At 39.8% G+C, this 26,907-nt stretch overlaps 1 protein-coding gene across 1 annotated transcript in view; it reads left to right on the top strand.

Annotated features, from left to right (window-relative positions):
• The window catches only part of GBE1 (1,4-alpha-glucan branching enzyme 1), a 300,188-nt gene that overhangs the window by 105,303 nt on the left and 167,978 nt on the right, over positions 1 to 26,907 (top strand). Inside the window, exon 3 of the mRNA XM_034792303.1 lies at positions 682 to 797. Coding sequence (XP_034648194.1) covers positions 682 to 797 — 116 coding nt within the window. The remainder of the gene's footprint in view (positions 1 to 681; positions 798 to 26,907) is intronic.

Below are 26,907 nucleotides of genomic sequence, written 5' to 3' on the forward strand. Positions count from 1 at the left end.
TCATATACAATGATGATGCATACATTTCAACAGCACAGTAATGTTCAACAGATTATGACTTTTCCAATGATACCTCACGAGGCATACTTTGTACAAAATACATCATGACCATATGCAAGTGGTGAATATGGGGTACAGGGTGTTATTTTGAGGTATAATGTGTCACAAAGGGCACATGTTAAATTTCAGATAGGTTTTTGTTTAAACTGGCAAAATTTGGCTTGACTGCTATGGTCAAGCTCATGTTTTATAGTAAAAGTAATTTTGTCTTGAGCAGTAATTCTCCTTAACAGGGTTGGACTAGATGACCTCTTGAGGTCCCTTCCAATCCTGATATTCTATGGACAGATTTAGTTGTGGATTTTAAAGTGTAGAATAGTTAACGACAGTAGAAAAATAGGTATGATGGTAAAGTTCCCTTGTCAGAATTAAGTTAAAGCAGGAATATAACTCTTTTTTAACTATAATGATGAGTTAATATTGGAATCTGGTCTCTTAGGAACCAATAATTCTGTTAATTGAAGCTAATCCAGTGTTATGCAGTAGTGTCAAATGTAAAAGAAAACAATTTGTTTTTCAGTACCCACTTTCAGTAAGATTGCTTTCAGACAATAAAAGTAAATGCATATTTTAGTACATTTGAATAGAATGAATCTCACTAATACTCTTCTTCTATTGCAGATGGCTGGAATCCATTTTCTCATCCATATAAGAAAATTGATTATGGGAAATGGGAGCTGTTCATCCCACCTGGACAAGATGGATTATCTCCTGTGCCCCATGGATCAAAATTAAAGGTTCTAGAATTTTTCTCATCAACTTTGAATGTATAGTTTAGATTTTAAATTAAGACCTTTTAATTTTTTTTTTATAATTTGTATTGGAAAACTGAGGACAAGCACATTTAGTGATGTGCTTACCTGTACAAACTGTCCTGAATAAGTATATAATGCTTTAATTTTGTGGTTTTGGATTTTTGAAATCCAATAAGATTGAAGTTTGTTTATGTGGTGTAGGGATAGACAAGTATATGGTTGAGATGATGTCACAAGCTGAAAATAGAATGGAATATATACTCTGAATTTGTTAAAAAGAAAAATTAGAATGACTTATAACTCTTAAAAAATCTCAACAACTTTCTGGCTTATATTTTGTACAATTCCTTTAACTGTTAGGTCTCCACTGTAACCTGAATATCTTTCTCATACTGTTTTGCTTCAGGGAGCTATTTGTGGGGCTGCAGTAATGAATGCTAGATCTGGTCTTTTCACTTTACTTCTATCATCCAGGAAGTAAAATAGTATGAGGTCTCAGATCACATTTTATTTTCAGCCTCATAAATGGCTCCCTGAGGCATAAGACAATGGAAGAAAACATACAACTATATTATTAACCACCAGTACCTGAAATACTTTACAGTTATTAGAGCTTCTGGATCACCCTATGAAATTGTATCAAAGTTTTATTCCTGATGGTTCTACAGGAAAGGGTTCTACATACCTGAGTGATACCACTTTAGAGGAAGAAATTTTTTTTTTCCCACAAATTGGGTTGTAGATTGATTTTATCCAGAAAAGTATTGGTATATAGAAAATATTTTAGGTAATTAACTTAAGGATTAATAATAGGTAAAATATTTTTGATGTAACAAGTGTACACGAGGCTTTGCAAACCTATTTTCCTGACACCAATAAAGTAAACTAAATTAGACAAGACAAAAGAAGAGACGGGGAGAACAAAAAGGGAAAACAGATGGGCTGTCAAGCAATTAAACAAATTAATCGTGATTAATCACACGATTAGTCAATAATAGAACACCATTTATTTAAATATTTTTGGATGTTTTCTACATTTTTAAATACAACATCTTCAATTACAACACAGAATACAAAGTGTACACTGCTCACTTCATATTTATTTTTATTACAAGTATTTGCACTGTAAAAAAACAAAAGAAATAGAATTTTGCAATTCACATAATAGAAGTACTGTGCAATTTCTTTATCATGAAAGTTGAACTTAAAAATGTAGAATTATGTATCATAAAAACTGCGTTCAAAAATAAAAATGTAAAATTTTAGACCCTGCAAGTCCACTCAGTCCTACTTCTTGTTCAGCCAATCGCTCAGACAACCAAGTTTGTTTACATTTACAGGAGATATAATGCTGCCCACTTCTTGTTTACAACGTCACCTGAGAGTGAGAACAGGTATTCTCATGGCACTGTTGTAGTCGGCGTCGCAAGATATTTATGTGCCAGATGCGATAAAGATTCATATGTCCCTTCATGCTTCAACCGCCACTCCAGGGAACATGCGTACATTATGATGATGGGTTCTGCTCAATAATAATCCAAAGCAGTGCAGATCAACACATGTTCATTTTCATTATCTGAGTCAGATGCCATCAGCAGAAGGTTGATTTCCTTTTTTGGTGGTTCGGGTTCTGTAGCTTCTGCATAGGAGTGTTGCTCTTTTATGACTTCTGAAAGCATGCTCCACACCTCATCCCTCTTAGGTTTTGGAAGGCACTTCAGATTCTTAAACCTTGGGTGGAGTGCTGTAACTATCTTTAGAAATCTCACATTGGTACCTTCTTTGTGTTTTGTCATATCTGCAATGAAAGTGTTCTTAAAATGAACAACATGTGTTGAGTCATTATCCAAGACTGCTATAACATGAAATATATGGCAGAATGCGGGTAAAACAGAGCAGGTTCTCCCCCAAGGAGTTGAGTCACACATTTAATTAACGAGCATTATCAGCATGGAAGCATGTCCTCTGGAATGGTAGCCAAAGCATGAAGGGGCATACAACTGTTTAGCATACGGCATGTAAATACCTTAAAATGCTGGCTACAAAAGTGCCATGCAAATGCCTGTTCACTTTATGGTAACATTGTAAATAAGAAGAGGGCAGCATTATCTCCTATAAATTTAAACAAACTTGTTTGTCTTAGCGATTGGCTGAACAAGAAGTAAGACTGAATGGACTTGTAGGCTCTGAAGTTTTACAATGTTTTGTTTTTGAGTGTGGTTATGTAACCAAAAGAAAAGTCAACATTTGTAAGTTGGGCTTTCGCGACTAAGATTGTGCTGCAGTACTTTTATGAGCTGAATTGAAAAATACTATTTCTTTTGTTTATCATTTTTACAGTGCAAATATTTGCAATAAAAATAATATACACTTTGATTTCAGGTACAACACAGGAAATTATTTATATATATGAAAATGTAGGAAAAAAATCCAAAATATTTAATAAATGTCAATTGGTATTCTATTGCTTAAGAGTGTGAAAAAAACATAGCCTATCAATGGTCACCAGGTCCCTGTAAGCCATCCAAAGCATTAATTTAAATACAGAAAAATATAGGAAAACTTGCCATAGACATAAGTGTTTAACTCAGGATATCCAATCAGAATTTATTTACAAAGCAACTTTTTTTACCAAAAATTATTAGAAAGCTGCATTTAGCTGATCCCACAGGAAGTTCCATACCGTTTCCACTTTAAAAATGCACCTATACGTAGAGACAACTATCTGCCTCCAGAAGTATGTTCAGGTTTCCCAGGTAAACTAAGATTTCAGTCATTGAAATATGTGAGAATGTATTGTAAGTGTAGTTTGGGACTTTATCGATGTCCAGTCAGAACAGCAGAAACCAAATAAGCAGATGAGGGGAAATGCCAGCTTTCTAAAAAAGTACAAATCAGAAAAATAATGAACACTAACTTCCAAACACTAAAAAATATACATGCTAATTTTCTATTTGGAAATCTCCTTTTTAATCTCTATTTTCTTCTGTTCTCCTCTCTCTTCCACACACCATTGCTTATTTTCACTTAGGAACATGTAGCAGGTGACCATGTGACCCTAGAAGTAGTGGATTATCCAGTCAGAAATGCCATTTTTGCTTTGTTTACTCTTTATTTGATATCTCAACTTCTCTAGATATTCTTTTTAAAGTTCACACTTTAATAAGGAGACAACTTTTAATACGTTCTCTCTAAAATTGGTTTGATGTCATGATAGCTGCCAACAAAATTAATTTAAAAAAAATGCTCAATTTTCACATAGAGCTGTGAGCTTTAAAAACCCAGACAGATTAGCTGATGGATAAAATACATGAAGAATGCTTATTCAGAATTTACATTCTTTTGTGATATATATAAAAGAAAACGTATCAGTGCTAACAAATACAGATTGTTATAAATTAGAACACACTGCAGAAGTAGGAATATTAGGTTGTGAAGAAACTTTTTTTTTTATAGGGGGCAGAAGAGAGAAGGGGAGAAGGAAATAGCTGCATACAAATCAAAGATATGGCTATGGCTTAATAATGCATGAGTTTAAATAATGTAACACTATTTTTTACTGTATAAAACTCTTAAATGTACTTTCTGCTTGTAATTACTGCTTATTAAGTTCTTTCAAGTTTAACTTTTTTACATGTTATCTTCAAAACCACTGAGCACACTTACCTCTGTCCTTTAAGGCCTGATTCTACAACTGCTGGTATGTTTTATAATTAGCAGCTAGATTGAGGGCAAGTGGAGGATTGGTGAGGAATACTGATATGTATTCATCTTAAAAATAAATAAATCTTGATATGGAACTATTAAGATGTACTCATGTCTATAATCAATGTGATCTTATTCCTTTTATCCTTGTCCCAGCTACCCAAACTTGGTTGTAACACTCATTTCGTTAATCTTTGCTTGAAGGAGTTTAAGAAAAGAATGTCATGCTACATTTGTATAATCTGGGAAGATGGGGCCCTGATCCTGAATGGAGCTAGCAAACTATTATTAATATTTGCATGGTGGTACATGAGTTTTGAAATAGTGACAAGGTCAATCAGCTTCTATTTTTTAGTAATTTTAAATCAGAATGGGAAGAGGATGGAGTGGTGGATAATGACACTAATTTAGAACAGGTCAGAGAATATTTTCATATAAAAATAAATGAGAAACAAAGGCCACAAATGTGGCTTTTTTTAGTAGTAGTACTTTATCTACTTTAAGTTTTCTAGGCAGTCTTCTCATTATTAAACACTGAAGAAAGTGGGTAATAAAAAAAACAAAACAAAAACACCTTGATAGAATTTCTTACACTTCTGTCCCCAAGGGACTTACCTTCATAACACAGTTGAGACTGAGTTCCTTTACAAATTACATAATATCCATTCACAAAATGAAGTCACCTCCTGGAGAAGAGTGCACTTAGGGCTTGTCTACAGGGTTTTTTAAATCAGATCAAATTGAGTTAATTCACTTTGAAAATACTTGCATACAGATGATGCACCTCTTAACTGTGCACTAACTCCACATTTATCAGGAACTCTAGTGTCCTTTTGCAAAGTGGACGGTGCTTGCTTCGAATTGCATTAATTCGGTCCTTTGTTCTTGTACACACAATTGCTGTGCACCATGTCTTGAATGCTTCCAATGCCTGTCCCACAGTGCTGACCTCGCTGTTTACTTGTTCACCCTCCATGCCGTGGCATCAGGTTTTCAGGATGGCACTCTCCCCTTTTTCAAAGTTGGCACAAACACAAATTTTGCTTATTTGCTCCTGGATCCCAGTGTATCATCATTCTGGCAATACAAACACAATTGCAATTGCAGTCCTGAAGGTCCACAATGCATCTCATGGAGCAGCCTGGTGTCCGTGGTGATACTTTGGATCTCATTGCTATCTGGGAAGAATCATGGTTTCAGGAGATTCTTGTGGCCAACATGAGAATAAGGACCTTTTTGTGGACATTGCAAAGTAGATGCACGTGGGGGTTGTGATTGGGATGTCAATCAGGGCCTGATAATCAGCCAGCGCCTCAGGAGAAAGTATATTGCAACGGAGGATAAAAAGAGCCAATCGGGCAGGGGATATGTGAACATTTTTTGATGCACTAGAGTAATCTACACAGTTATGATATGATCTGATATGATCACTATTCAGAGCTTGTTGCCGACACCGTTGTCCCCACATTGAGTATGATGGGCTTGACTCATCAGGGGATGAGCAAAGGATGCTGGAGAGGAGCTGCCTCCCGAGAGGCAGAATTCTTTTTGAACTCAGGATCCTAATGACAGTCCTATCCTGCTACAATGGACTGATTCCCTGTCCTGCATTGGCTGAGCTGGATTCCCAGCTGGAAACCCAGGCCTGGACTGGACAGTCAGATCCACTGGAGGGAACTTTGGCAGGTAAGTACCTATCTTTACAATTTATTATTGTTGTTGTCAGCAGATATAAACTAGTAGCACCTGCTTTCTCTTCCTCCCCTGGTTCTCTGCTGTTACAAAATTGTGCCCACAACAATGGCACAGTTGCACTCTGTACCTTCCCTGTCTCTACCCCGCTCCTGAGGCAGATTTGAATACAAAAAGCTTTACTTTGTGAAAAATGCCTGTGTTTATTGAGGCAGTGCTGGCGGAAAAAGAAATATGGTTAGTTTTCATAGTTTACATGAGGTGTGAGTGCACATTCCATGCCCAGTCAAGGCACAAACAGTACTGCACCCACTGACGTACAAATGCCCCATACTGTGTGTTCCAGCTGGCAATCACTGCAGGACCCTATCTATTTTTTGCTACACTTTCTCCATGTCTGTGGGAGCTAGAACGTAAGACTGAGAAATTGATCAATATTGTTTCACACATTATGGGGAATAGCCACATGTGCATGCCCCCAGATATAGCTTGAAAGCCCCTTCCATTACTGCAGTGCACCTGGTGAATAACTTCACAGTGCATCTTGCCGGTCTGCTCTTTGACTTTCTAAATAAGACCATTCCCTAGTTACCAGCCTCAGCATAATATTATTGAGCGTCTGGACAGCCTAAAGTGAATGTGGAGGGGATCATTATCTAGCTTGCCCCTGGGGGCCACCCCAAACCCTCCCTTTGCACCTTCTATGCCATAGGAGTGTCTCCATTGCAGAAACAAACAGGTGACCTAGCTCCAATCACCGCACCCCTAGCACCATGAAAGCTGATACAGTAGACTGAAATCCAAATGAACCTAGCACCGTCTGTGCACACTGACCAGATCTGAGCTTCCCCCCAAATAATGGACAGCCTCTCTCTTGAAGATAAGGTCACACATACGTAGTAGAAAAAAAGCAATCATGATTTGTTTGGGATATGAACAAGTTACCTTCACTCCTCTGCCCCTACTTCTATGGCCATAGCACCTGCAACAGCCAGACTATCAAGGGAAGGACCTCTATCTGCTGCCAAACCAGAAAAAAGGAAGACTTGCAACTACATGTTTGCAGAACTTATGGCTGAGTTACAGAGGAAAAGTAGGCTGACTGAGAAGTGGAGCCTGTACATGAAGACCCAGAAGGAGAACGAAATGCAGCTGTCTGAGAGAGTAGCAGTGGCCAAGAATACAATGGTTGTGGCTAAGGACAGTATCACCATGGCAAAGGAGAGCATGGAAAAAGACAGATGCAGAAGCAGTACATGGATGTTGTCCTGAGACAGAATTCCTTCCTCCAAAATGTGCTGCTTCTAGGCCGGCAGACCCTGCAAGCCCATAACTTGGGGTCCACTCTTGTCCTTCAGCCATTGGACAATGCTGGATGCTGGGACAAGCAGCAACCCTTTACTGCCAAATCCTCTCAGCAGTGCTTCCGTTGCCTCCCATTTACCTATCAGATCGAATCCCTGAGCATTGAGAACACTTGCATCTGGAAGTCCAGCTCTTTTGAGCTCTGACAATTTTTACTCTTGGGGGAATTCTGCATCACTGCGATGTGCAGAATTCATGCCCCCGCACAGATTTCTTTACTGACCCGCAGAAAAATGACTTCTGATGCAGAAGCAAAGGGAAGCCACAAGAAGGGTCATGCACCCACTCCCTGGCAGTGCAGACAGGTTGGTTTGAGCACCCAGAGAGGCCAGTAGAGATGTAAACCCCTGCCGTGGGGGTGGGGAGAAGTAGGTATGTGTGTGTGAGAGAGACACTCTGTCCCTCTCACTTGCTATTGCAGCATGCTCAGCGTGGAGGGGCAGGGCTTTGGGGTATTTCTGAAGAGGTAGGCGTGGGGCAGTCTATTCCCTCAGGCAAAGGAGAATGTAGCGGCCTGCCTGCTTAGTAAATTGTTCCCATTGTTTTTAGTGAATTCCCCCAGGAGCATAAAACAGCGGTAAAAATTTTTAGGTTCCTTTACATTGCCAGAATGGTGTAAAGGGGCCTTATAAATTCTTATGGTGCTTTAGTGATTAGAAATGGTCTTAATTTTTGGACCTATCAAAATGTGCTCCATGAGCCCTCACTTGCTCTTCAGTTGCCTATGATGTAACACTGAGCATATAGCTGCATATATTTGTTGACTAATAACTAGAAGTAATGAATCAATACTAGCTACAATACTATTACAGAGTTGGGGACGTCCTCCAATGCTCTCCACTCCCATATTCCATCCATTGTATTGTAGTTTAAATTACCAAAATAATTGAAACTAGCTGGATTATATTGCATTATTGTGACAAAATATATGCAGAATTATGCAGAATTTTTAATTTTTTTTGGCACAGAATTCCCCCAGGAGTAACTTTTGAGCTGTGACATTCAACTGCAGAACCCCTGGGGACTAGAATAGCCAGAGGCAAGGCATACACTTGCCTGTAACTTTATACATTCCCACCCCCAAATTGTTGTTACTGTTGAACTTTGAGTTCTGTTTCCACTGTTGCATTCACTAAAGATTTGTGTATAGTTGGTTATTTTGTAGATTAATTAGTTAAATGTATATCCAGCATATTATTTTTCCATTGGTTTCATTAAAACTTCATTTTTATTGTTTCATAATAAAAATCATTCACAGTACCTCTATTGTGAGTCATCATTGCAATTAACACAGAAAATTCTTTAAACAAAGATGAAATAATGCATGGGTTTCTGCAAAAGCACATATGGAACGCTAAACTTCAGCCACCCACCCTCAATACCCCAGTGCTCTTCTGAATCTCAACACTATTGCCAAGGGGCTAACATGGTAAACCATGAGACTTGAAATACAAACAATAGGCATCCCTTTCAGCATTCCCTTGGCTGTTTGTGTTCTCTGTGGGGCACCTGGTTGGTTGCTTGAACTTCTGAGCAAGTCTCCACGCTAAAGCCTACCACCCATTCAGAAGGCTTTCCCCCTTGATCTCTCCAATATTGTACAAAACACAATATGCAGTTATGGTTAGAACATTTTCTTTTTCTGCTGCTTCCTACCTATTCCACAAATAGCACTATTTGGAAGTCAAATGATCAAGTGCACACAGTACTGAAGCAATAGGTAAAATGTTAATTCCTTCTGTCCAAGTGGCTTGTACAACCAGAGGACCCCCATTTTAATTCCCCCCCACCCCCAGACCTCCAAGCCGGCTTCCAATTTTCCCCAGCGGTGCTCAGCCCCAGGCAACGCTCTCACTCCTCCGCTTCCCCCAAGGCCCCATCCCACACCCTCTTCCTGCCCCCGCTTGACCCCTATCCCTCCTCTTCCTGCCCCCTCCCCGAAGCGTGCCCCATCCCCGCTCCTCCTCCTCCCTCCCAGTGCCTGCTGCATTGCTGCTGAACAGCTGTTCTGCAGCATGCAGGAGGCACTGGGAGGGAGTGGGAAGGAGTTGATTAGTGGGGCTGCGGACCCAAGTTTGAGAACAGCTGTAATAAATCATTTAAAAAATCAGTTGTTGAGAAGCTGTAAAATGTGTCAATCAAATGTATTTTTATTGTACTCCCTAAGACTCCAGTCCTGCCACAGTATTCTTGTAGGTTTAAGGGCTGACCCGTTCAGATCCTGTTGCAGCAATGGGGTCAATACTAGTAAAAAAAAGAAGTCCTGCTATATAGAGAAGGTATTTGTTACTCTTTATAGGCTATTTGCCATGTGAAAAAAAATAAACAATTATTTATAGCCATATGAAAAACATATGGAAAAATAGAAATTAATGAGAAACCTGATAAGATGGCCCTATATTTTAAGACTGATGGGGAGTTCTGAAAACTTTTCACAGAACTTAATCAGAGCAGGTACTGGGTTCAGCACTCTTAATGTATAGGGACTCAGGGATTCTGAGCTGTTTGCTGTCCTGGAACATGGAATAGAAAATATAGAATATATCAAGCCCCTGGAGCAGCTGAACACCTGTGGTTTGGATAGGATGCAGTGGGGGGGGGAAATATCAGTTCAGTTTTATATAAATGACAGTAGATTTTTGATTGCTGAAATGAGTTAGTTTTATGTATTCATAACAAATGTATCTGACATTTTGCACTGTAGATGATGGTGCTAGATCTGTGCATGAAATAGTTATATACAGTGTTTTAAATCCTACCTGTATATGCTTTAAATCTAGCTTAATGTAAGTGATTCTGGGTAGTGCTTCTCTTTTGAGTTACAATGGCAACAGTCGGGATTGATGACAAGCCTGTGTAATGTAGCTTTTACCAAAAACCTGCAGAGATTAGGAGGCTGTCAGTAAAATATCAGTGGTGGTTTAGGGATTGTTTTTTGAAGTCGTCATGAACTAACTACTAATGGGTAGCTTTCTTTGATAGCTCGTTTATAATTGAGTGCAGATAGATGAAAATCAAACACAAAGGGAACTCAATTTTATCATTAATTTTGACTTTGTTTAACAGATTTCTGGGCACCACAGCAGCCTTCCTAATTTGTCTGTGTATGATGAAGGAACTAATCATATACAGCTCAGGGAACAAATAACATAAGTTTTCTCTGAGAAGGTCACCTTCAGAGAGAAGTGCTAGCAAAACACTTCTCCCCCCCTCCCCCTTATGCTTCTTTCCATTTCTTACCTTCCACCCAAAGAAATATTGACTCTCCACAGTATGCAGCTTTAATACTTAATCTTGGAACAGTCGTGATCTGGCTACTTAGTGTCTACATTTGGTATTTGTTTTAAGATAGTTGTTAAGATGTATTTTTTTCACTAAGCCAATTTCAGATCTTTAATGCAATTGAATAATGTACGGGTTCCATAGGCCCAAATATGTAACCCTTAGTAATGTTAAGGGCTACCTGCAGAAAGAGGGGTGTGCTTAAATAGTTTATGCTGAATGCTTTCAGTAACTATGATTAGAAATGCCTAAGAAATATAGATCTACTCTATTTACTTGTTTATAATTTTTAGCAACATATTGGCTCCTTTAGTAGTTGAACTCTATACTCCGTTTTGGACTGTCCCCCATTTCATTTAAACTAAACAGGATCAGCCAAATAGGGGTTGTGTTAAAGCCACCTACAACAAATTAACCAGGTTTAACTTTTGACACTGTACTAGATGCTGTTGTGCTGACTGGGACCACTGCTGATGGGGAATCTCTGGAGAGTAGTGATCAGCTCTCTCAAGATCAGTAAATCTATACCAAGTCAGACCTTGAGGTACCAAGTCACACCTTGAGGCTCCTAGAAAAGTTTCCATGTAGCTGCAGTGAGATATCATGGTAGTAGGCTGGTACTAAACCGATGCCCTAACATCATTACAGGATGGTGTACTATTGGAGGTGCCATCTTTTGCATGAAATGAAAACCAAGTCCTGCTCACTTGTGGCCAGAAAATGGGACGGGAACGCGCTACCAGGGCCATCTGTGAGGTCTAGGAGGGGATGGGGTGAGGATTGCACTCGGTCACCCGGTCCGCTGCTGCTACAGATGCTCTTGCAGTTGCCATTACAGTGTGTGCTCCTGCTGCTATGGTGACAGCATGAGCCCAGTATTTTAGAATATACCTGTTGGGATGTTATTTTGGCAGGTTGCCAATTTTCTTGAGCAACACACCTTGGAGAAGAGAGATGGTGGTTGTAAGAAATTAACTGTACACCAGAATAGACTGTAATAGACTAATCACAGTATGTCTCTTGCCCCAGGACTTTGTGCCTACTGAATTTCAAAGGTCTTCTGCAAACAAGGTGTTGGGAGTGTCCCCCCAAAAGTCCATCTTTGATAATGGAATCTCTGATAATTTAGGCAACCTAAATTATAGGGGTCACTATCAGCGCACCCTGTATTAAAATTATTCTAGGTCTCTCTGCTAAGGACAAGTTTAACAATGTAGGAATCTAGATTTCCTGTGACTTCTGAACCTAATTTCTGATTCTGTAGCTTCAGGTTTAATATAAAATACAACAGACCTCTTAAATGACTTACCTTACTACTTTTTCCATGTACAGTACTGTGTGTTCAGTGGGGATAGTGGGTTTTGGAGCAAATTATCTTTATGGAGAAACCAGGGGGCCCTCTAATGAATATTATTTTTATTATTATTATTTTTAGTTAATGAAGGGGGTTTGGGAGAAGGGTCTTCAAATATGATTTGAAGAGTTAGGGAATCCACGTGTGCCAACAGATTCCATTTTTTTAGGAGAGGCTGTTAACTGGTTAAAGTTGTCAGATTCTGGCAAGATAGAGAATGATAGGCCAAAGAGAGTATTGAGCTTTTTTGTAGGGGAGGAAGATACCTGCAATATTCTGAAGGGTCCTGCCACATCTCTGATATGCTGGGATCTGTATTAATATTAACTTTTTCAAACCTATCTCATCCTTCATATTTTCAGGAGTGTCTGAGCTGGAAAATAGGGGGTATTAGATCATCATGGTAACTTGATGATAGTTCTAATAGCAGTGCAGTTAAGCTTAAGTGTTTGTGTGGAATATTTATCTGAGGCACACAGGAGATAGGTGGTAATACATAAGGTATGTCATAATTGTATGTAGAAGTTCCTGTTCCTCCTGAAATGGCTTAAAACAGTTACTGTGAATCTAACTCATATCATTCTGTATCTCATTCCAAAGGTTGCTTTTGAAAAATACCTTCCCGCTATTATATATGCAAGAATTTGTTTATCTCTAACATGCCAGAAACAAATTTCTGACCCTAAATCTGCCATTGTAATGGTGACTTAGTTTGCTAAAACTAATTGATTTATTTTCTTTCACAACTATTCCAGGGACTACAAGTTGCCCAGGTTTTTACTTGTTTGATATTGAAATCAGGATTGTGATAAAACAGTTAAGAAGTCAGAATGTTTAAAGGCTCTGTGGAAAGATGCTAGTTTTGCAATATAGATTTGTTTGTAAAGAGACCATTATCTTCACTGAATATCAACAAGTGGCATCTTGTTAAGCCACTGTTTATGCAGCATACTGTGTTATCTAGCAGGCATCTTCTAAACAATTTATGTAACCTTCTGATTTTTATTTTATAGGCCCAGGTGAGTATGTTGAGGACAATGGGGCAGAGATTGGAAGAGATTGCTGCCATTTTTAATAGTACGATTTGTGCTATAGTTCTCAAGATTCAGACTATATTGGAGTTCCCTGTAGTGTTGTACTTCAGATCTGCATAAATTATTTTTTCTATAGCAAATTAGTCTCTGCATCTTTCCGGTTAATATAGCATAGTTTGGTTATAAGATTTTTTTCTATGGACTTTATTGGTATATTTTTTTAGACCAGGAAAATGAAGCCACACAAGTGAAACTAATAATACAAAAGTAAAATAAATGAATAAATAGAGAAGTTACCTTATTCAAGTAAATTACTGAAATATGATTTGTGGTGCCTCATTGCAATAAAAGCATCTATTTAATTTACAAATGGAGTTATATCTCCCTCTTTTGGAAAACCAAGGCATGACCTGTTTGAGATTATCTTTTGCTCCTTTGATACATTTGTAGTATAAGAGCAGATAAATACGAAGTCCTCTTAAGTAGATATTAGAGTATTCATAATTAGTACAAATGCTAATGATTAGCAACATTTATAAAATATAATGTATTTCAGTAACAAGGTTAAAAGACACCAGGAGACTATTTTGAGAAATTAAATTTCCATATGGAATGTATACATAATTTAAAAAAAAATAAGAAATTGACCTCTTATTCCCAATAGTTAATGATTTTTTTTGTTAAGTTTGAAGTTAAACTTGTCTCTCTTCTCTCTCTCTTCCCCTCTCCCCCCCATGTCCCACCCCAAACACACACTTTAGTGCTTGGGGTTTGTTCACAGGAGATTTCTCTGCAGAAACTTTCAGCCTTGACTTCATCTGGCGAACTTTTATATTTTAATCAAGATCTTGTGAGTAGAGAGTTTGGAAAGGGAGAATTTCAGTGAATTAGGTTGAGATTTGGACAAATGTGACTATGTAAATATTTTTTTTAGAAGTTGTATCTAAATTTCAAACTATGTAGAAGCCACATAGCACTTGGCCACATGGCACTTGAACACATCCCTTTATTCAGACTGCATCAAGTCTTAGGTAGTTCCTCTTACTGTGTGTTGAGACTGAGTAGGAAAACTACACTAAACACTCCATAGCTACATACTGGAACTGGGTTATTTCACTCTATTAACTCATTTTCTTGTGTCTGAGTTCATTGGCCTGTGCTGTTACTCAAAAGTCAAAACAACTGATTTATATCCCACATATAGAGGGGGATAGTACTACCAGTACAATCTCATCCATTTTTATGTATGTACTGTGGGTGGAGGATAGTGATGGTCAAATATCAATTTCCTGTGCTTTTAAAAGCTTGTTCACTGCTCATCTATCCTACTGGAAATAGGAGAAGGCAAGTACTGCTCAAGAAGGAAAACCAAGGTTCATAAGTGGTCTGTTGGGTAATGGGGGAGCTAAAAAGCTAAGGAGAGGAGTCTCCACAGTGGCTACAGAATTTTCTGCTTTTATTTCTTTAGTGACTTGAAGTGGCCAGATGGAGAAGGATGAGGAAAATAGGGAGAGGAAAATGGGCAAGGGAAACTCTTAGGATTACAATGCTGACTGAGGTAGAGCAGTAGCAATTTATATGATTAAAAGTATATATTTGAACTGGAGTTGTATTTCTTAAAACTAAACCTTCAGTCAGGATTTTACTGCTTTTGATCTCCAACTGATTTGGTATTTACATGCTTTAACTACCTAGGTTGGCAGAGACCAAATTCTAATAAACTTAGTCTCCGTTAGCCCTTGACAAGTTTACTTTATTCTAAGTAAATAATTATTTATCATGAATATAGAAATGGTCAGCCTTGCTATACCCTATAATACAGCAAAATCTCATGAAGAAAAATCTTTTTGTCAGCTCTCCTCCCCTGCCGTCTCACAATCACTGACTCAAGGAAGTGGGAGAGGGAACACTTTATTCTGCAAAAACATGGTATTTTGTAATATAAAAAAGCTGTCTGGTTTGTCACAAAGCCTAATTTAAACTTTCCAAAAGAGGGTTTTATGGGCATGTTCCCGCTGTTTGAAGGCAATACTATGTTTTTAGTAGTCTGATCATGCTTATTTTAGATCAGGTTTGTTATCTGTTTGAGGTATGTGCTTTCTAAATGCAAAGCCCAGGCTGTTGTGGTTTCTGTATTCAGATAATCTTGTCTCATAAATACACAAATGTGAAGCTAATGGAATGCTATAAATTCTAGAATATAGAGATAATAGCTTCTTATTTACTGTCCTTGTAAATAACTCATTGACATTTGCATATTTTTATTAAAGCCGGGTCCACTCTATCATTATGCTAAATATTGTTAGTCTGTGATGGCCAATTTATTTTAGTCACTGGCTAAAAAGCCACATTTACCAACAATCATTTCAAGTGTTCTCAAGCTATAAAAGTAATGAAATAATACACAGTGTTTCAGAGCAGCTAATTTATTAGCTTGTTTTTGGAAATCTCCAAGTCAATTGTCTCCACTATTTTTTCTGAATTTCTTTTTCTTTTTTTTCCTCTCCATTCTGTGTTACAAACCACAATATAGTTTGTAACAGATTTGCTGAATTGCAAACATACCAATCTTTGATAATTCCTGAAATTTTGTAGAGGATATGTTGCATATACTGGCTCTCAAGTACAAATAGTCCACAAGGCCTCAGTGATAGCAGCTCTCTATTTTCAAATATTTCTTTTCCTGTCCTCCTTGCATTCAAGCCCATATCCTCTACAGTAAAAAGTCTGTGGCAGAAGCAGATTAATTTATTCCATTCTAGGATTTAAAGGGACATGGTTCTGTTGAAAATTACATTTCCTAAAGAAAACTTGGCATGTACTGTTAAAAGTAACCTAAAATTACTGGAATAGAAAGATTACAAGGGGGGACTATCTTGTGCATAATCTGTTTCACTTGCACTTGCACTGCTCTGGGAGAAGTTAATCACATGCACATTCTTCTCTAGGTACTGCAATAGCAACAACGTTGAAATTGAAAATGCAGTATGCAGTTGCAAACACACGGAGATGAGGTGGCACTGAGCATACCTTGGGTTGGCCAGAAGAGATACACCGATAAATCACAGGAGAGCAGAGGAATTTTTGTAATCTTGGGGCCAGTGGCAGAGAATTGAGGCATATTATTTAAAGAGTGCTCTATAAATGTTTTTAAAAAATGTAGTCTTTAATTTTTAGGCAGTGAAGATTCTTTAATCTGTAATCCTTTTATTTTCTTACTGCTGCAAATTTAATCCTTCTCATAACAGTAATAATACAATTGCCATCTGATGTTGGTAGATGGGTTCAAACAAAGTTATTCTTGTTTAAGAGTTAAATCACAAATTCTATGCATTAACAAAACCTTCAATATTTCAATATTTGTACAGAATTCAGTAAATAAATACATAGACTAGATATCCTACAAAACCTACATTACTGTGCAACTGTTTACTGTATTTATTAGTGCTGGCTATATGGTGTGAAGGAGCAATTCCTGAGTGTTAAGTAAGGTCTAGACTACGAAATTAGGTCGAATTTATAAAGTCCATTTTTTAGAAATCTATTTTATACAGTCGATTGTGTGTGTCACCACTTAAGACCATTAACTCGGCGGAGTGCGTCCACAGTACTGAGACTAGCGTTGACTTCTGGAGCGTTGCACTGTGGGTAGCTATCCCACAGTTCCTGCAGTCTCCGCCACCAATTGGAATTCTGGGTTGAGATCCCAATGTCTGATGGATCAAAAACATTGTAGCACGTGGTTCTGTGTACGTCGCGCCCCCCCCCCTTCCCTCCGTGAAAGCAATGGCAGACAATCGTTTCAAGCCTTTTTTCCTCGATTACCCATGTAGACGACATACCACGGCAAGCATGGAGCCCACTCAGCTCACCGTCACCGTACTTCTCCTGGATGCTGGCAGACGTGGTACTGTATTGCTACACAGCAGCAGCTCATTGCCTTTTGGCAGCAGACAGTGCATTACGACTGGTAGCCACCGTCGTCGTCGTCATCTCCTGGGTGCTCTTTTAGCCGACCTCGGTGAGGTTGGTCAGGGGCACCTGGGCAGACATGGGTGCTCCTGAGAGACCTCGGTGAGGTCTGTCGGGGTGCCTGGACATAAATGGGAGTGACTCCAGGTCATTATCTTTTTAAGTTTTGTCTCATGGAGATTCAGTTCTGCCTGCAGTCATACTGCACCGTCTTCTGGCGAGCAGCCAGGAGACGACGATGGCTAGCAGTCACACTGCACCCTCTGCTGCCAGCCTAAGATGTATGAGAGAGATGGAGTGTATCAAAACAAGAAAGAGACCAGATTTGTTTTGTATTCATTTGCTCCCCCCCTCCCCTGTGAATAGTGGGGGGAGGGATACTCAATGGTTTGAGCATTGGCCTGCTAAACCCAGGATTTAGAGTTCAATCCTTAAGGGGGCCATTCTGTATGACAGTTGTGTGTGCTTCTCCTTGATGCAAACCCACCCCCTTTGTTGATTTTAATTCCCTGTAAGCCATGTCGTCAGTCACCCCTCCCCCCATCAGAGCAAAGGCAGACAATCGTTTTGCGCCTTTTTTCAGCACAGACGCCATAGAATGGCAAGCATGGAGCCCACTCAGATCACTGCAGCAATTATGAGCACTGTAAACACCACGCACATTATCCTGCAGTATATGCAGAACCAGAACCTGCAAAAGCAGAACCAGGCGAGGCGGCGACGGCAGCGCCGTGACGAGAGTGTTGAGGACATGGACACAGACTTCTCTCAAAGTACGGGGCCTGGCAATGTGGACATCATGGTGTTAATGGGGCAGGTTCATGCCGTGGAACGCCGATTCTGGGCCCGGGAAACAAGCACAGACTGGTGGGACCGCATAGTGTTGCATGTCTGGGATGATTTCCAGTGGCTGCGAAATTTTCACATGTGTAAGGGCACTTTCATAAAACTTTGTGACTTGCTTTCCCCTGCCCTGAAGTGCAAGAATACCAAGATGAGAGCAGCTCTCACAATTCACAAGAGAGTGGCGTTAGCCCTCTGGAAGCTTGCAACGCCAGCTACCGGTCAGTCGGGCATCAATTTGGAGTGGGCAAATCTACTGTGGGGGCTGGTGTGATCCAAGTAGCCAATGCAATCAAAGAGCTGCTGATATCAAGGGTAGTGACTCTGGGAAATGTGCAGGTCATAGTGGATGGCTTTGCTGCAATGGGATTCCCTAACTGTGGTGGGGCAATAGACGGACCCATATCCCTATGTTGGTACCGGAGCACCAAGGCAGTGAGTACATAAACCGAAAGGGGTACATTTCAATGGTGCTGCACAAGCACTGGTGGATCACAAGGGACGTTTCACCAACATCAACGTGGAATGGCCAGGAAAGGAACATGACGCTCACATCTTCAGGAACTCTGGTCTGTTTCAAAAGCTGCAGCAAGGGACTTTCTCCCAGACCAGAAAATAACCACTGGGGATGTTGAAATGCCTATAGTTATCCTTGGGGACCCAGCCGACCCCTTAATACCATAGCTCATGAAGCCATACGCAGGTACCCTGTACAGTAGTCAGGAGCTCTTCAACTATAGGCTGAGCAACTGCAGAATGGTGATAGAATGTGCATTTGGATGTTTAAAAGTGCGCTGGCGTAGTTTACTGACTCGCTTAGACCTCAGCGAAACCAATATTCCCATTGTTATTACTGCTTGCTGTGCGCTCCACAATATCTGTGAGAGTAAGGGGGAGACGTTTATGGCAGGGTGGGAGGTTGAGGCAAATCGCCTGGCCGCTGATTACGTGCAGCCAGACACCAGGGCGGTTAGCAGAGTACAGAAGGGTGTGGTGCACATCAGAGAAGCTTTGAAAACCAGTTTCATGACTGGCCAGGCTCCGGTGTGAAAATTCTGTTTGTTTCTCCTTGATGAACACCTCACTCCACCCCCGCTTGGTTCACTGTACTTCCCTGTAAGCTAACCACCCTCCCCTCCCCTCCCCCCTTCGATCACAACTTGCAGAGGCAATAAAGTCATTGTTGCTTCACATTCATGCATTCTTTATTAATTCATCACACAAATAGGGGGATAACTGCCAAGGTAGCCCAGGAGGGGTGGGGGAGAAGGGAAGCACTGGGTGGGGTGGGGGAGGAGGGAAGGACAAGGCCACACTGCACTTTAAAACTTATTGAATGCCAGCTTTCTGTTGCTTGGGCAGTCCTCTGGGGTGGAGTGGTTGGGTGCCCAGAGGCCATCTCTCCCCCCTCCTCCCCCAGCGCATTCTTGGGCGTCTGGGTGAGAAGGCTATGGAACTTGGGGAGGAGGGTGGTTGGTTACACAGGGGCTGTAGCGGCAGTCTGTGCTCATGCTGCCTTTCCTGAACCTCAACCATATGCCGGAGCATATCAGTTTGTTCCTCCAGTAGCCTCACCATTGCCTCTTGCCTTCTGTCAGGAAGGTGACGCCACCTATCATCTTCAGCCCACCACCTGTCCTCGGGTTCATATTGTGCTTTCCTGGACTCTGACCCAGTGTGGCAGTTGCCTCCCTGTTTTTTTTCTTTTGGTAGGCTTGCCTCAGCTCCTTAAGTTTCATGCGGCACTGCTGCGGGTCCCTGTTATAACTTTTGTCCTTCATGCTCTTGGAGACTTTTTCAAATGTTTGGGCATTTCGTCTTTTGGAACGGAATTCTGATAGCACAGATTCGTTTCCCCATACAGCGATCAGATCCCGTACCTCCCGTTCTGTCCATGCTGGAGCTCTTTTGCAATTCTGGGACTCCGTCATGGTCACCTCTGCTGATGAGATCTGCACTCACATGCAGCTTGCCACGCTGGCCAAACAGGTAATGAGATTCAAAAGTCCGCAGGCCTTTTCCTGTCTACCTGGCCAGTGCATCTGAGTTGAGAGCACTGTCCAGAGCTGTCACAATGGAGCACTCTGGGATAGATCCCGGAGGCCAATACCGTCAAATTGCAACCACACTACCCTACACTACCCCAAGTTCAACCCAGCAAGGTCCATTTCAATGCTAATCCCCTTGTCGGGGGAGGAGTACAGAAATCAATTTTGATCCCTTTAAGTAAAAAAAAAAAAAAATGGCTTTGTCATGTGGACAGGTGCAGGGTTAAATCGATGTAACACTGCAAAATTCGACCTAAATTTGTAGTGTAGACCAGGGCTTTGTTTTGTCAAGACTATTAATAGAAGTACAAAATATTTTCAGTGACTAAGCTAGAGTTCTAAGAAAATCCTTAATACTGTAACTGCTAACAAACATTAGCCATTGTCTTGTCCTTAGCTATTAAAGTTGATAATGCCAGCAAGTATGCAGTAGTATCAGCCAGTTCATATATTGTGTCAGCACAGGCTACCTTATGCTTTTCAGGATACACATTTCCTGCATGATACCTTCATTAGAAAAGGATATGTATACATAGCACACTGAAACCCAGTTTGTGGGACCTGTGCTTGTGGACTTGATGTTTCCAAGCCGGTGCTTGAACGTCCACTTTGCATTGTAAACATAAGTTTACAGTTGTTGGACCCGGGTCTCATAGTTGTGCTAATATGTCCGTACTGCACTACACAGACCACCTGATTTGGGTCTGTGGCTTAACCTGCGTTCACATTGCAGAATGACAGGGCTTGGACCCAAGTTACAGCGGGGCTGTAAGGAACAGTAGATCTAGACTCTGGGTTTGTAGATTCCCTGGGTGGCAGCCACCTCCGCATCACCACCTAACAGCTCTGGTGGCAGCGGCAGAAACATTTAACCAGTCATGAGCCTGAGGGGTCCACATGTACATCACAGATGTGCCACCCGGGGAGGGGCTAACTGACAGGACATTCCTGATTGGTCTGGGCATCCTACTTAAACCTAGGGAGGATACAGGAAGTTTTTCTGTGCAACTAGGCAGAACTCCATCTAGCTGCTGCTATAGACCCTGCTTTCTTGTGCTGCTCTTGATCCATGGCTTCTGACGCTGGCTTTCCTTCCTGGTTCTGATGCCTGGTTTCTGACTCAGCCTTGTCTTCTGCTTCTGATTCCTGGTTTCTGACCCCGGCATTTGTCTCCTGGCTCAGATACCCAGTTTCTGACTTAGCCTTGTTTTTCTACATCTGGTTCCTGACCTCAGATTGACAATCGACTTCGATTCCTGACGTCCCGCCCTAGCTCTAGCTGTTAGTCTGGCTGCTCATGACCTTGCCTTGATATCATCCTGGACTGTGACCCACGCTCCTAGCGGGGTCTTAGGACCTGTGTCCTGAGTACTTGCTGACCTGAGTCAGACTAATTTGTGTGTGGGCAGAAGGGGACCCTGTCTCAAATATGAATCTCGGCCAAGATTTAGTGTGCATTGTAGATATACCCAAAGTCTCTTACAAAAACCAATAACAATTATGACCACCTGACCGCTTTAAAGAGAGCAATTTGAGATTGAGAATTAGAAACACTAGAAGGCTTCTCTGTATTGGTCTAAGGGATTCTTATTTGCAAGCAGCTACCAGCTACTCTGTCTTGGGAACCGTGTAGAGTAGAAGTCACCATGTTCCAATTATACTTAGCTGCAGATTTCCTCTTGGGTAAGTGGTGATAATAGATTATATTTTTAGAGTTCCAATGTTGCCAAGTACTATTCTATTGTAAGTCTTACAATATTTGGTGCCCCCCCCCTAAAGTGTCAGCTCCTGGAGGCCTGTGATTACATGAGAATCTCCGCTTTCATCTTAAAAAAAAAAAAAAAAAAAAAAAAAAAAAGTTTCTAGTCCAGATGGTTGTGGAGAAAATCTTGAAAATATGACACAAGTGCAACCCAATGGCTTGAAAATTAGATGGCAAATACACCTAGATAGACATATAAAACACAACCATGAGAGTTAGAGACTGATAGACACCCCATCTATATAATTTTGATAATGTGCCACTAATACTGGGGTCCTCTTATTTCCAGGTTCAACTGGGTTGCTATTTTATTAATATAGTCCATCTCCATATCAGTATCTCAGAGATGTTCTTAGCCTAATTTAACTTTGTTTTTATTGTACTATGACCTGGAGATGCTTTGTCTTCTGACCTACTTCATTTGTGGCTTTCATTAGATCTACAGTGTCCATTTTCACATCATCCAGGGAAAGCTTTCTAAGATTCTGAGCCCAATTTGTGACCATATTCCAACTCTTGTAGGCTGCCAGATTAACATAAGAATGGCCCTACTGGGTCAGACCAAAAGTCCATCTAGCCCAGTATCCTGTCTTCTGACAGTGGCCAGTGCCAGGTGCCCCAGAGGGAATGAACAGAAGAGGTAATCATCAAGTGATCCATCTCCTGTTGCTCATTCCCAGCTTCTGGCAAACAGAGTCTAGGGACACCATTCCTGCCCATCCTGGCTAATAGCCATTGATGGACCTACCCCTCCATGAATTTATTTAGTTCTTTTTTGAATCCTGTTATGGTCTTGGCCTTCACAACAGCCTCCGGCAAGGAGTTCCATAGGTTGACTGTGCACTGTGTGAAGAAATACTTCCTTTTATTTGTTTTAAATCTACTGCCTATTAATTTCATTTGGTAACCCCTCTTGTGTTATGAGAAGTAGTAAACACTTCCTTATCTACTTTCTCTACACCTGTCATGATTTTATAGACCTCAATTGTATCTCCCCTTAGCCGTCTCTTTTCCAAGCTGAAAAGTCCCGGTCTTATTAATCTCTTCTCATACGGAAGCTGTTCCATACCCCTAATCATTTTTGTTGCCCTTTTCTGGACCTTTTCCAATTACGATATATCTTTTCAGAGATGGGGCGAACACATCTGCACACAGTATTCAACATGTGGTCATACCATGGATTTCTGGAGAGGCAACATGACATTTTCTGTTCTATCATCTATCCCTTTCTTAATTATTCCCAGCATTCTATTTGCTTTTTTGACTGCTGCTGCACATTGAGTATAGGTTTTCAGAGAACTATCATAATGACTCTAAGATCTTTCTTGAGTGGTAACAACTAATTTAGACCCCATCATTTTAGGTGTATAGTTGTGATTATGCTTTCCAATGTGCATCACTTTGCATTTATCAGTATTAAATTTCATCTGCCATTTTGTTGCCCATTGACCCAGTTTTGAGAGATCCTTTTGTAGCTATTTGCAGTCTGCCTGGGTCTTAACTATCTTTAGTAATTTTGTATCATCTGCAAATTTTGCCACATCACTGTTTACCCCTTTTTCCAAGATCATTTATGAATATGTTGAATAGGACTGGTCCCAGAACAGATCCCTAGGGGACACCACTATTAGCTCTCTCCATTCTGAAAACTGACCATTTATACCTACCATTTGTTTTTTATCTTTTAACCAGTTACCAATCCATGAGAGATTCCAGATCCAATCTAGATTCCCTCAGCTGATAATTCTCTTGGTGCTGATGAATTGCTTCACTTGCCTAATGATCTTATATCATTTCCCTTATACAGTATTGCCAACCCCAAAAATTCAAAATCATGTCACTTGCCAAAAATTATGCGATTGGCTCAAAAAAAACCCCTGTGTTTAAAAATTAGGGGTTTGATCTCTTTTGATACTAGTATTCCCCCTGTCCAATCCTAAAGCGAGTAACAGTGTATCCAACTTGTAAATTTATAGTTACCCAATTTTGGCCCCTACTCTGGGAATTCTTGCTGGAGAGGAGGCAACTGAGATTGGGGTCCCATTGTACAAATATGTTGGAGGAGATGGATCCTGTTCTAAAAATTTATAATCTAGTGCAAACATAGTAGTGAGTTTGTTACTTGGAAACTGGAACTTGGACTAACAGGAAGCACAATGCCTTTGCCTCATGCCTTGGTCTGCATTTATTGAACTATGCTTCCTCAGTGGTGCATCTTAAAATCTGGGCCTCTTGTTTTGGAGTCTGTGACTTGATTGATTTTTATCTAGTGTTTAATTTAATTTTTTATCTGCCATGGTGTAGTGAGTGCACTTTGAAAGTCTGGCTCTTAATTTCTCACCCCTTCATATACTCTTGACATTCTTCTATCCAGTTAAACTCTTGCATTTTATCTAAAAGTGTTTCAGCTAGCTTGTGAGAGCTTTCAGAAAAGGTCGCAGTCTTAGTAGCTATCCAAGCCCTGAAAGCTCCTCCATATTGTTAGTGAGTAAAGATCTGTTTCCTCTATTAATTCACATAAATAGTACAGTGTCAAAAGGTTAGAAAGCTTGACTTGTAGTGAACTATGACTTAGAACTCTTATAGTCTTGGAAATAGTACAATATTTTATTGTGTATTTCTGATTACTAATTTTTAGGGTAAAAAATAGTTTAACATATTTAAAAAGTTAACCTAATTATTGAAACCTAGATATTGTATAATTTCAAGGCATTTGAACAGAAATAGCATCCATGCATTTAGTTCCGCTCCCAAAGATGAAGCAGAATGGCAAGTATTTGAGTGCTAATAAGAACGGAAGAAAATGCTGGGTTGGTGGATTGTCCACATTTACTTTGGGTTCTTTTACAGCACAGATTCTTAGAGGGTAAATACTATTAGTTCCAATTTAACATACAGTGGTGTTTTTCATTGTTATTTGATGAGGGAAGAAGAATTGCATTTTTGCCATTTCAACCTTGTCAGTCCCTTGAAAGGTACTTTTGAGAAGATCTGTAGGGTTAAGAACCAATCTTTAATTTACTCCTGAGAATAGAAATTACCTTTTGGGTCTTCCAGAGCCTCCAGCTTTTATACAGTAAACCTCTTTGAAACTATTTTTATCATCAGCGTATCACTAGAGATTTTAAACTGATTCACTAGGGATTTTCTGTGTAGTATACTAGCAGCAGCTTTTTAGCAGTTCCTTTGATCAATTCTATCACTTTATCCAAAGGTACAAATTGAATGTATATTCTGTGACATTGAGGATCTGGTAATACAAAGTATTTTGTAAATGCTTCCTTTACTGGTAAAGAATCCATGCACTTAGCTTTTAGACTTTGTTGGTGATCGGTTCAATATTATTTAAATAGGCATTCATCTAATACTGCTGCTCCCCTCTTTTCTTTCTGCTGTGGTTAGTACATAAGCCTTATTGTTTTTGTGATGTTTGGTAACTGTGTGTTTGTTTGAATGGCTGGCACTTTAAATGGAGTGATAACTCGTATGTAGTTCGTGATCAAACTAAAAAAAAGGCTAGGGTAGAGGAATGCTGAGAGTATTACATATATTAATTCCTTTGGAACTACTCAAGCACATGTTTTTTAATTACATTAAAATTACTATTAGTTAACATTTTACATCTTTTACAGTAAAGTATGCCTGATGTGTGTGTTGTGGATGGGACAAACTTAGTTCATTTGTAAATAATTTCACACTAAATTGCCTTTTAAAAAAATGTATTTCTCTGTTGCTGTAATATATGTGCTAGCCACTTCACTTTGCATTCTTTGGGATAGAGATTGTCTTCCTCTGTTTGTTTGTAAAGTTTTTTTCCCCACTCTGGGAAGAGGCAGTTGCTTTAATTATTTTGTAATATACAGTCTCATTCTGCATAGTAGTGCACTTTAACACAACAATTTTCATCCCAGATCAAACTGCTGTGGTTGCAGTAGAAATGCCATACAAAGAATGTTAATGATGTCACTTGTAACATTAACTGAAAGCCTAATGGAACAGCTACAATATTCTATTTGACAATGAATACTCTGGTTATGCATTAGGCATATTTGTTTGGCCTTTATTTTCTAGGAATGTTTACCTTAGGCAAAATACCTCTCATGCTCAAAATTAGCCAGCCACATGTACTCATATTTTCATTTTAAAACGTGGTAGGTATGCTTTCCTCAGTGAGGAATGTGTTGTTTGGTGAAAAGGGGAGGAAATTCTGTTGTGGAAATAAATGATGAAAGTTTGTTTACTTCAGTTATTGGCGGGGGGGAGGGGAGGAATGAGAAATTGTGCATGTGTAATATGTTTCTAGAGTGAACAAGTCTACATAAATAATAATTTTTAAAAGTGCATGGTCCTTCACAGTGTGTATGTAAACAGACAAATGCCTATGCTTCCACCATTTATTTCAATATGCAATTCAATACTTGAAGCTGTGCAGTTATAAACTTGTTCTAACCTAAATATAGAACAGTAATTCTAGATCTGATCATTGTGTACATAGAAAAGAATATGTTCTCTGTTTAATTAGGTGTTTACATTGTTGCTTTTTAAAATCTCATATTAGAAAAACATATTTTTGTGTGTATGTGGTTACTTTCTTTTAAAAACAACTACAAGGTGATATGTTTTAAAAGAGCAATCTAGCATCAAAATGCCCCAATGGGCCATATTAATGATGGGCATGAGTGAGAGAGTGAGGCCCAGGGAATGATGTCACTATAAGCTAAAAACCCATCCAAATGTAAAAGGGTCTTGTCTTGTTTGTTAGGTGGTCCTATCAAGTACACCAGGTTCTAGTCAGCACTTACTTGTAACTTTTATAAACCGGAAGATGCTCCTGAATATAGCCTACTATTTCTCCGAATAGTGAAGAGTCTGTGTCCAAGTCTTCCACATCCCAGACAAGGGAAATCCCTAATGGACTTGTTAAGCAGAAACTTTAGCAGAAAAGATGAAAAAAATGCCTTCCCTAGGAAACACTTTCTTTGTGCAATATTTCACTTGCTGATAAATGGGTGAGGACTGCTGTGCTGACTCTATA

Source organism: Trachemys scripta, chromosome 1, assembly GCF_013100865.1.
Source record: "Trachemys scripta elegans isolate TJP31775 chromosome 1, CAS_Tse_1.0, whole genome shotgun sequence".
Taxonomy (NCBI): Eukaryota; Metazoa; Chordata; order Testudines; family Emydidae; genus Trachemys; species Trachemys scripta.